This window comes from Schistocerca cancellata, chromosome 8 (assembly GCF_023864275.1).
Source record: "Schistocerca cancellata isolate TAMUIC-IGC-003103 chromosome 8, iqSchCanc2.1, whole genome shotgun sequence".
Taxonomy (NCBI): domain Eukaryota; kingdom Metazoa; phylum Arthropoda; class Insecta; order Orthoptera; family Acrididae; genus Schistocerca; species Schistocerca cancellata.
The window spans coordinates 526,875,498-526,887,725 of record NC_064633.1 but is presented as its reverse complement, the minus strand read 5'-3'; the positions used below and the strand labels follow the sequence as shown (position 1 = coordinate 526,887,725).

Sequence of the window (12,228 nt, the reverse complement as noted above, 5' to 3'; positions counted from 1 at the left end):
CTTCTTAATGGGTTGTTACCTCAAACAATGGCATTTGGCATTGGAGCCATCCTTATCTGACCTCAGGCATATCAAGTCTGAGGTTGGAATGGACACTTGAGAGACCATGGCCTACAGGAATCCTAAGAAAACAGGCTGTGACTCATATAAGAAAGACCTAAACTCATGCCTATCTGAAATCAGAACTTCAATAACGAATCTAACAGGTCTGAGGAAATGGCAGATGAAGAAACATCTACCATACTTATAAAACACTCTTATCACGAAGAAGTGTACAAATCAGAATGGTACCTTGGTGGAACAGTAACCTGGAACTGGAAAGTAACCAAGAAAGAATGAAGGAAGATTGGATTTAATGTTATTAAAGACAGAGCACAAGCTCAGATTTGTGGAGGATGGGGAAGGAACTTAGCCATGCCTTTCCAAAGAAACTATACTGTCATTTGCCTGTCGTCACTTATGGTAATCACCACAAAGTAAGCAGGTAAGAATGAAAGGACAATGGGAAAAATATTGGGAGGCCCTTGCCAAATACAATCTTGCATTTATGTAATTGGAACTATCGAGCTGGAAGGTATTCTGTGAGGAAGTGGAAGGTACAGCTACATGTGTCAGACTTCAAAAAACTCTCACTAAAATAACAACCAATTCAGGAGGCACTCTAAGAAAGGAAGATAATGAGTATACAAAGACAGCGTGCAGATAGCACAGTTTGCCTAAATACCCATTACAAAACAGTAAAGCCAAAACTAGTAGCTTTTATTTGATTTCAGATGCAGTATGAACTGTTTTACAGAATTCAGTGACCTAGACAAGATAACAAATTTGAAAAATTTCCATGATTTTGAAACTAAAACAGAGCAAGATATTTTCCTACAAGGCCAGCTGACTTAATCTGATGTTCATCACGGTAGACCATGGACGGATACTCAATAGGCCGGACTCTACAATTTTATGTACAGCATTACTCTAGCAGGTAACAGACATTCTATTTGTAAAAAAGTGTTCATCAGTTTGTATGGAGTATCCGAAAAGAGAGTGAGAAGACTTGTTGAGTCACTGGCTGCAGGGGAATCTCCAAATTAAAATCGAGGAAAATCAGAAAACTCTAGAAAAAGCTGTAGCAGGAGCAGCTTGTGAAAAAATAAATGAGCATATTTCCTCTTTCCCAGTAAAGGAAACAGTTTATGCAACTCAAAATATCAAGTATTTGAATACCGAGCTAACAGTAATAATCATCATGCACTCTTTTGCAAAAAATATCCAGACATTAAAGTTACTTATTCATTTTATTGGACATATTACAAGGAAGAGCTTTGGATATGCATTTGGAAGGCCACAAAAAGGTGTGTGTGCTACTTGTAAGGAGCTCGGCCAAAAACTTAAAAGTGATTTTCTAAATGATAACACTAATGGTATTGTAGCTGCAGAGCTGTTGGTACATAAGCATAGATCACAAAAGTTCTACAACAAACTGAAGGAAGTAACAGCAAATTGTGTTGAACAAGATGACATGGCGTGTATTTGTTTTGATTACATGCAGAATTTGCCCTTGCCACACATCCCAGTGCAAGAGGTATTTTACATGAGACAACTATGGGTGTACTTGTTTTGCATCCATGATATGAGAAAGGGAACCTCGATACATCATTTATATCATGAGGGCTTGGGCAGAAAAGGACCCAATGAGGTGTGCTCACTTCTTAATCATTACATATGTAATAACATACCTGACAGCACCAAGGTGCTTCATTTATTTTCAGATTCCTGTGGTGGTCAAAACCAAAACCACAAAGTTACACTCTTTATTATGAGTCTGGCTTCAACAGGAAGATTCAACAGGAAGATTCAACAAAATTGTACAATATTGTCCTACATGGGGGCACTCTTTTCTTCCCTGTGACCGTTACTTTGGGGTAATTAAAAGATATATAAGGTGGCATGATCATGTGTACTCACCTACAGAGTATGCAATGAAAGTAGCTGAATCAAATTCAAAATGTAAATTTACTTGCATACTGCACGAAAAATCTTTCAGTATTGAGTTTAAAGGTTGGTGGGAACATTTTACAAAAAGACAATCACATCGACTGAATCTTTGGGAAACAGGGTGCCAGAAAAGGACAAAATTGATTTTAATATATCAAAGTTTTTCCATGTTGCAGTGTGAAAAATATAATCCTGGTGTGTTAAAAGCTAATGAACATACTGATTGGTTAAAAGTACACCACTTTACTCTGGCTAAGGCAGGAAACATTTCCTTACCAATAGAGGAGGCTTACCACAACAAGTGCCCAATCAACCATAAGAAAGCTGAAGATATTAAAAAGTTGGTAAAGTACATTCCACAGGGGCATCTTCCCTTTTATGAAGAAATATGTGAATGGCTGACAAGACGAAGAACTCAATGATGACTGAATATAAAATACAACCTTAAAATGCACATATTTTGTTATTTTTTGTTGGTAATACAAATAAGTAATGATTTTTTTGATACAATGTTAACATATTCAAATTCAACATTAAATAAAAAAACACATTTTCTTAGAAAGCACTATTATTCAAATTTCCCTTTTTTTGAAAGTGGCATAAGTCCACTTACTTTAAACTTTTTTTGCAAAAACAAAAAAAAGATAATCACTTGCAATTAAGGTATTTGTTTGTGTGTCTATCGACCTGCCAGTGCTTTTGTTTGGTAAGTCTCATCATCTTTGTTTTTTGATATATAGATGTTAAATATATACATTAATAAAAAATTCTGTAAAAAATAAAAATCAATTAAAAAAAAATAAAAGTTTTAACTTATTTCCCAAAAATTGCCCTTTTCAAAACCACTGATTCACCTGAAGGAAGCACTCCATTGAATTAATTTCAGTAATTGTTAGGCAATAGACCACTGCACTCTGTCAACATAACTGGTGCACTGTTGACAGTATCATATGGCCTCCACATCAATGGCAATGGGTTACACACAATGCTGGTGACTACTTTGAAGGACAGTGAAACTTTCACTTTCAACTGCAACTACACTCCAAATGGAGACAACTTCTTAGTGTGTATAAATCCTAATGTCAACATCAGTGATTTTTTTCCCTGTGCACATGACTTACTATACTCTTTGCTAGCAGTCTCATGATAAGGGTAAGTATATTACATTCCTTCGTATGTAAATGTCTGAAATCTATTTATGCCAGCTGCACAAAATTCTTGGCGAAAACCTCTAATCTTGGAAAAAAAAATGGTGTCTAATAAACAGGATGCTTGGCTGTTATAATACTAGAGACTGATTTCATTTTCTTTCAGGAATTCTAATACGTATCTAAAGAGCATTCTAATTGGTCTGGGAGGCTGCAGAATACTTTTTTATCAGCCCCCCATCAACCATGGACCTTGCTGTTAGTGAGGAGGCTTGAGTGCCTCAGTGATACAGATGGCCGTACTGTAGGTGCAACCACAACGGACGGGTACCTGTTGAGAGGCCAGATAAACGTGTGGTTCCTGAAGAGCGGCAGCAGCCTTTTCAGTAGCTGCAGAGGCAACAGTCTGGATGATTGACTGATCTGGCCTTTTAACACTAACCAAAACAGCCTTACTGTGCTGGTACTGCGAAAGGCTGAAAGCAAGGGGAAACTGCAGCTGTAATTTTTCCTGAGGGCATGCAGCTTTACTGAATGGTTAAATGATGATGGCATCCTCTTGGGTAAAATATTCCAGAGGTAAAATAGTCCCCCATTTGGATCTCCAGGCAGGGACTACTCAAGAGGACATCGTTATCAGGAGAAAGAAAACTGGCATTCTACGGATAGGAGTGTGGAATGTCAGATCCCTTAATAGGGCAGGTAGGTTAGAAAATTTAAAAAGGGAAAGGGATAGGTTAAAGTTAGATATAGTGGGAATTAGTGAAGTTTGGTGGTAGGACTTTTGTTCAGGTGAATACAGGGTTATAAATACAAAATCAAATAGGAGTAATGTAGGAGAAGGTTTAATAATGAATAGGAAAATAGGAATGCGGGTAAGCTACTACAAACAGCAGAGTGAACGCATTATAGTGGCCAAGATAGATATGAAGCCCACACCTACCACAATAGTACAAGTTTATATGCCAACTAGCTCTGCAGATGATGAAGACATTGATGAAATGTATGATGAGATAAAAGAAATTATTCAGATAGTGATGGAGATGAAAATTTAATAGTCCTGGGTGACTGGAACTCGATAGTAGGAAAAGGAAGAGAAGGAAACATGGTAGAATTTTGCACAGAGTATAACTTAATCATAGTTAACACTTGGTTTAAGAATCGTGAAAGAAGGTTGTATACATGGAAAAACCCTGGAGATACTAAAAGGTATCAGATAATGGTAAGACAGAGATTTAGGAACCAGGTTTTAAATTGTAAGACATTTCCAGGGACAGATGTGGACTCTGACCACAATCTATTGGTTATGAACTGTAGATTAAAACTGAAGAAACTGCAGAAAGGAAGGAATTTGAGGAGATGGGGCCTGGATAAGCTGAACGAACCAGAGATTGTAGAGACTTCAGGGAGAGCATTAGGGAATGAAATACAGTTGAAGAAGAATGGGTAGCTTTGAGAGATGAAATAATGAAGGTAGCAGAGGATCAAGTAGGCAAAAAGATGAGGGCTAGTAGAAATCCATGGGTAACAGAAGGGATGTTGAATTTAATTGATGAAAGGAGAAAATATAAAAATGCAGTAAATGAAGCAGGCAAAAAGGAATACAAACATCTCAAAAATGAGATCGACAGGAAGTGCAAAATGGCTAAGCAGGGATGGCTAGAGGACAAATGTAAGGACGTAGAGGTGCATATCACCAGGGGTAAGATAGATACAGCCTACAGGAAAATTAAAGAGACCTTTGGAGAAAAGAGAACCACTTGCATGAATATCAAGAGCTCAGATGGAAACCAAGTTCCAATCAAAGAAGGGAAAGCAGAAAGGTGAAAGGAGTATATAGAGGGTCTATACAAGGGTGGTGTTCTTGAGGACAATATTATAGAAATGGAAGAGAATGTAGATGAAGATAAAATAGGAGATATGATACTGCGTGAAGAGTTTGACATAGCACTGAAAGACCTGAGTCGATACAAGGCCCTGGGATTAGACAACATTCCATTAGAACTACTGACAGCCTTGGGAGAACCAGTCCTAACAAAACTCTACCATCTCATGAGCAAAATGTATGAGAGAGGCGAAATTCCCTCAGACTTCAAGAAGAATATAATAATTCCAATCCCAAAGAAAGCAGGTGTTGACAGATGTGAAAATTACCGAACAATCAGTTTAATAAGCCACAGCTGCAAAATACTAACGCGAATACTTTACAGACGAATGGAAAAACTGGTAGAAGCCAACCTTGGGGAAGATCAGTTTGGATTCCGTGGAAATATTGGAACACGTGAGGCAATACTGACCTTACGACTTATCTTAGAAGAAAGATTAAGGAAAGGCAAACCTACTTTTCTAGCATTTGTAGACTTAGAGAAAGCTTTTGACAATGTTGACTGGAATACTCTCTTTCAAATTACGAAGGTCGCAGGGGTAAAATACAGGGAGCGAAAGGCTATTTACAATTTGTACAGAAACCAGATGGCAGTCATACGAGTCGAGGGGTATGAAAGGGAAGCAGTGGTTGGGAAGGGAGTGAGACAGGGTTGTAGCCTCTCCCCGATGTTATTCAATCTGTATATTGAGCGAGCAGTAAAGGAAATAAAAGAAAAATTTTTAGTAGGAATTAAGACCCATGGAGAAGAAATAAAGACTTTGAGGTTCGCCGATGACATTGTAATTCTGTCAGAGACAGCAAAGGACCTAGAAGAGCAGCTGAACGGAATGGACAGTGTCTTGAAAGGAGGATATAAGATGAACATCAACAAAAGCAAAATGAGGATAATGGAATGTAGTCGAATTAAATCGGGTGATGCTGTGGAAATTACATTAGGAAATGAGACACTTAAAGTAAATCATTTCTGAAAGTATTTGTATGGAGTGTAGCCACGTATGGAGTGTAGCCACATATGGAAGTGAAAAGTGGACGATAAATAGTTTAGACAAGAAGAGAATAGAAGCTTTTGAAATGTGGTGCTACAGAAGAATGCTGAAGATTAGATGGGTAGGTCACATAACTAATGAGGAGGTATTGAATAGAATTGGAGAGAAGAGAAATTTGTGGTGCATCTTGACTAGAAGAAGGGTTTGGTTGGTAGGGCATATTTTGAGGCATCAAGGGATCACCAATTTAGTATTGGAGGGCAGTGTGGAGGGTAAAAATCGTAGGGGGAGACCAAGAGATGAATACACTAAGCAGATTCAGAAGGATGTAAGCTGCAGTAGGTACTGGGAGATGAAGAAGATTGCACAGGATAGGGCAGCATGGAGAGCTGCAACAAACCAGTCTCTGGACTGAAGACCACAACAACAACAACGTAGGCAGACACGATTAAGTTATCACCTAATTTTGATAAAATGACCAATAGGGTTTTCATGATAATGATGATGATGATGATACTTTTAAAACATTGTTAATTATCTACCATGTTGTATCCCACTAAAGAGTTTCTTTCTTCTGAATTGCTAAAGAGTTATGAAAGAACTTGAAAAATAAGTTAAAAACTGGGAAAATGAGCCATATTTTTCTACCTCAGTAGATGATTGAAACATTTTATTGGTTTCATAACTTTATCTGGTACTACATATTGTCCAACCAGAGAGATTAGTTGTTAGCAAGCTGTGATATGATAGTGCCACTTGTAAAAAGTTCATACCACATAATAAATACCTTGCACTAAAAGCATCATTCCATTCCACAGATAATAATGAAGCAAATGCAAATGAAAGGAACTGAAGAGTCAAGAGCAAAGTCTTACTGTCACTACGAATAAAACTTTCCACAAATGGGAAATTTTTTATGCAAATTTTTTCATTTGATGAAATGATGGTTAGGTATTATAACTGTCATTCTATGAAGCAGTTTCTGAAAGGGAAACCCATTAGATCTGATTATAAATTTTGGGCTTTGTGTGGAAGTAATGGCTACTGTTATATAATTTGGATCATTACTGTGAGATGGATGTCTCTGAAAACACATATCCTTTGAGAAGTTATGTTGTGAAAATGATGCTCAAGTGAGTCAGTGACCCAGACAGCCATACTGTATACTCTGATAACTTTCTCATTTCACATGTTCGAACACTGCAAGTACCCAGTGTCCTATATACACAACAGTGATTATTTTTATTTGTGTCACAAGGAATCAAATTTAATGTTAGCTTATGTTATTTAAGACCTTTCTAACAATTCCTTGAGAAATTTGAAGAATTTCAATCTTAGAACAATTTTTATGTCAATGGTTACTTAATCATGATATTCATATCAGTTTCTCACCTTTGGATTAAGAAAAATTATATGTGCTGTGCAAAACACCTTGCTTGGTGTCAGTCTCCACACATGCAGGTCATGCACATTTATGATGTCAGGGAACTCTCGTATGAGCTCTACTCTGAATGAGTCTATGTTGATTGTATCTGGTATTGTCTGAAGAAGGATCAGTCCTGACTCCTTCACTGTAACAGTACAATGTAGTTAATAAGATGCACACTAATATATGGTGTAGAAATATGAAGAGATGTTTCTTCCTTTACTTACTGTATGGGTAACTTAGCACTAGAAGGGACACTGCCGAGATGATAGACAAGACAGGATCCACAAACTTGGCTACATACACATCTGTGAAGTACACAATGACTGCACAGATTATTACCAATATGGAACCTGCAGAAAAAGTAGTCTGTTAGCACCACCTATTACCACAGGATCTCACTCACTCACTCACACACCAATAGGTGAAATACAATTTGATGTGAAAGCATTATCTATGCAGTGTGCAGAACTTGAACACAATCATGACAAAACAACATGTTTTCTTAACAGTTGTTAGGACTGCAATGGAACAAAAGTAAAGCTTACTCATAACGAACCCAAATATACATATGTAATTAGGAGAGACCTAAATTGGGTTCACATTTAAGGATACAGGGTACTTTTCTGGCTCAATAGTATGTAAAAATCAACACCTATTTCTTTCAGGCACTGTTTATAATGTATATGTTTTACAGATTTTTTTTGTTGATATCGGGTAATGCAGCAATTTCTAAACAAATTAGAAGTATTTTCAATATTTTTGAACCTGCTTAGGGTTATTTAAAAATTACAAAGAAATTAATGCAATTTTTTTCCAAAATGCTTCTTCAAATTGAAATCCATTTAACCTGTGGTGTCTCTGAAACAAAGTGACAGTTCTTTGACTTTGCTCTTTGTTTTGCTTCTTTTTCTTTGTGTTCTAGCACTACGTTCGACAGCCATTTTTCTGTATTCACTCTATTAAGTGACAAAATAAGTGTTGTTTCGATCATAAAAGTGTGTTATGGTTCAACGCCACAAAAACCCACAGTGGTGACCCTGACTTCAACATTGTGCATTCGGGAATTATTTTCATCAGTGACAGACTCCATGTGCCGGCCCACATTGTCTTGAGAACAATGGATCTTCCAGTGTCGATTTGTGAAAGTGAGTCGCACCCTAGCAATTGGCCTTGCGTTTTTAATAGTGTTCTTAGTATACAGTTGGTTAAAAGTGACCAATTTACTGGCCCCTGCCATGCCAGCAGCCACTTAACCATTGCTGGCCCAACATGGCCACCATCAAATGCTACTACACAGCAGGGCCTGCCACCCAGACAGTGCACGCCACCCAGAAATTGCATGCCACTCACTGACATAGTGAATGATAATCATGTGAAGGACATTGTGTTTCACCCTCCAGTTAAGCAGTCACCTTCCAGTTAGTTCGATGTGTAGATGCAGTTCGAGAACTGTACTCTGAACTCTCATACGTGTGGGGGTCACACATTCTTACTTGCCTGATGTCATTGGCCCCCAATCGAGATGTTGCTTTATCTGTCTCCAGGGATAACATTTCCTTGGCCTTCCACGTTGCCATCGTGGATGAACCTGTGGTTGGGTTGGACGTTTTACACTATTACGAGCTTTCACTGGACCTCCAGGCTGCTACGCTCCACCACGTGTCTGGTTCTACCATTCCATACTTGAACAAGTGCAGCACGTCTCAGCTCTTCACATCCTTGGCCACAACCTCTCATGTGTTTCACTGCTCGAAGATATTATGGTTCGCCTCTCCGATTTATCGGACATTTGCAAGCAGATCGACGGACTACGTACTCTTAACCTGGAGCTACGCTCCCGCATTGCTACTGCCTCCGCTGAACTGGCTCGTGCATGGATTACCTTACACTGCCTCTCTACACAGCTGCTCCTGTCAATGCAACCTCCCTCTCCTACAGTGTCTTCGCTCTGTTTCACTCCTGTGTCTAGCTGCACCTTTCCTGCTGCTGGTTCTTTGCTAATACAATTGGACCTGCAGGACACTCCTGCCCCCAATTCTCAGGATCCTTCACATCGTGTGGCCATTGTGCCACACCCACCATTCCCGTCTCTGGCCGAGGCTCCGCCCACGACACTCCAGCCCAGCTCGGACGCTTATGTCCCTGCTTCGCGGGATCGCTCGCTTTCCATAGCTACCATGCCTACTGACGACGCTTCGTACACGCTGTCCCAGAAATTGAGGTTAGTCCAACACCACCACCCGTGCCCCCCCCCCCCCCCCCCTCGCACCCCACCATGCGTGCTTCCCCTCGTAGTCTCGGCAATCGGCAATGGCACCTGCCACCGAATCTGCACCATAGATGGGCCTCCCATACGTCATAAGACTCGACATCTTAATGTTTCCAAATTGTTGTGAGCGAAAGAGATAGTTCAGGATTTACTGGCTTCGGGTGTGTTCCAACCATCGGACAGCAACTGCTCCTCTCCCATCCATCTGGTGCCTAAGAAAGATGGTTCGCTCCACATGTGTGGCGACTACAGGTCCCTTAATGTTAGGACTATTATAGACGACTATCCAATTCCTCATATCCAGGATTTCACGCAGTTACTGCATGGCTCGAAGTTCTTTTCTGTCTTGGACTGTTCGAAGGCATATCACCAAATTCCAATGCACCTGCCGGACATTCCGAAAACGGCGATCATTATGCCTTTTGGCCTTTTTGAATACTGCTTCACGCCGTATGGTTTAAAAAACGCTGCGCAGATGTGGCAATGTTTCATTGATTCGATTTTGCTATCACTTCCTTTCGCTTTTGCCTATTTGGATGACACACTTACCTCTTCCTTGACGCAGTTCGTGTGGCTCTTGGGGCCAATGGCATGGTTATCCACTGCGATAAATCGCAGCTCTGTTCCACATCTGTTACTTTCCTTGGCCATACGGTCTCAGCTGACGGCCTCCGCCCTACTGATTCATGAACTGCGAACATCCTGACTCTGGCTCTCCCCGAGGATTACACACAACTGCACCGTTTCCTAGGAATGGTGGTCTTTATCAACGACATACACCTCGTGTTGTCTCCATCCAGTCGGGTCTAACCGACTCCCTCTCAAGTAAAAATACAGTGGGAAAGCGTAAACTGGACTGGACTAGGTCCACGCTAGATGCTTTCAACAATTTGAAATTGGCCATCATGCAGGCTACACCCGAGGTGCAGATTTCTATCACTACTGATGCTTGCGAGTCAGCAGTAGGTACTGTCCTCCAACAACACACTGCAGACTCAATGCAGCTGCTCTGTTTCTTCTCAAAAAAGCTAACAAGCAGTCAGCGTAAATGGTCGGTCTTCAACCGTGAACTCCTGGTGGTTTATGAGGCAGTCAAACATTTCAAGAGTGACGTCGAAGGATGCGATTTCACCATCTATTTGGACCATAACCCTCTTATTGACGTGATCCACAGACTGGCGAAAGTTCTCCCACCATGCTGCACCCGGTACATGGACTTTATTTTTTATTTGCCAACATTCTTCGGATGCTTGTTACATCTGCGGTGTGGAAAACGTAGTTGCCAAATAGCTCTCCCACAATTTGATGATCTCTGCCCCACTGAACTTAGAGGAACTGGCGTGACTTCAGGCTGAAGATGCGGACACGCAACGTCTGCTCTCTGACGATGGATCTTTGGTCATCGTCAAATCTATTGCCCTGCACAGGTTGTCAACTCCTATCATCTGCGACGTTTCTACCGGTTCACCTGCCTATTGGTGCCTTCCTACCTTTGGTGCGGAATTTTCAAAGCGTTTCATAATCTTGCCCACCTTGGACTGTGGGCAACAACATGACTCATAACCGAATGTTTTGTCTGGTCGGGCGTGTGGCACGATTGCCACTCAGTCACGCGCATGCATCCCTTGTCAGTGGAGCAAGGTGAGCGGGGATGTGCAACCACCTTTAGGACAGTTCGACATCCCCAGGGGCCGCCTGTACCACGTGCACTTTGACGCTGTCGGTCCTTTTCCCCCATCCGAGGGATACAAATACATGCTTTCGATGATTGACCGCATCACCCATTGGGTTGAGGCGGTACCCCTGATGGACATTACAGCTGAGACAATTGCTCACACTTTCATTTTGATGTGGGTGGCTAGATTTGGTTGCCCTGTCACTTACCATGGTCCAAGGCCACCTATTCGAGTTGTCACTTTGCACTCGCCTGTGTGAGTTGTGCGGCGTGGTGAAATTTGACACGACTGCATATCATCCGCAGGCCAATGGACTAGTGGAGCAATGGCACAGAACTCTAAAAGCTGCACTCATGTAGCACGGCAGGCTTTGGTCTGAGACTCTGCTGTGGGTTTTGCTGGGAATCCATTCCGCACACAAGGAGGACCTGTATGGTGATCCGCTCATCCTGCCTGCCGAATTCGTCGAGGACACTTCTCCGACAGACACTACCGACCTGCTGACCCTCATCGAAGGAGTGCGTGCTCACGTGACCCCTTATTCACCTGCCTGTTCCTCGCACTCACACCATGCCACAGGTGTTTGTTCACGAGGACTTGAAATCGTGCAATTTCATCATGTTACAAGAAGACTCTGTTTGTGTGGCTCTGCAACCTCCTTACTGTGGCCTGCACTACATATTACACCACGGGGTCAATACATCCATGATTTTGCTCAACAGCTGCCCAAGTACAGTTTTGGTACAACATTTAAAACCTGTATAGTCCCTCCCAAAGCCACTTTCACTGCTCCCTGCTGACCTGCCTTCACCGACACCTCGCCTGTTGCCACTGCTGCTGAGG

The 12,228-nt window shown here is 41.2% G+C and overlaps 1 protein-coding gene across 3 annotated transcripts in view; it reads right to left on the bottom strand.

Moving 5' to 3' along the window:
• The window catches only part of LOC126094533 (zinc transporter 1), a 679,313-nt gene that overhangs the window by 31,642 nt on the left and 635,443 nt on the right, over positions 1-12,228 (bottom strand). For all 3 annotated transcript variants that reach the window (XM_049908954.1, XM_049908955.1, XM_049908956.1), the window contains 2 exons: positions 7,665-7,790; positions 7,404-7,582 (listed from right to left, as the gene is read on the bottom strand). In XM_049908954.1, the coding sequence (XP_049764911.1) occupies positions 7,404-7,582; positions 7,665-7,790 (305 nt within the window). The remainder of the gene's footprint in view (positions 1-7,403; positions 7,583-7,664; positions 7,791-12,228) is intronic.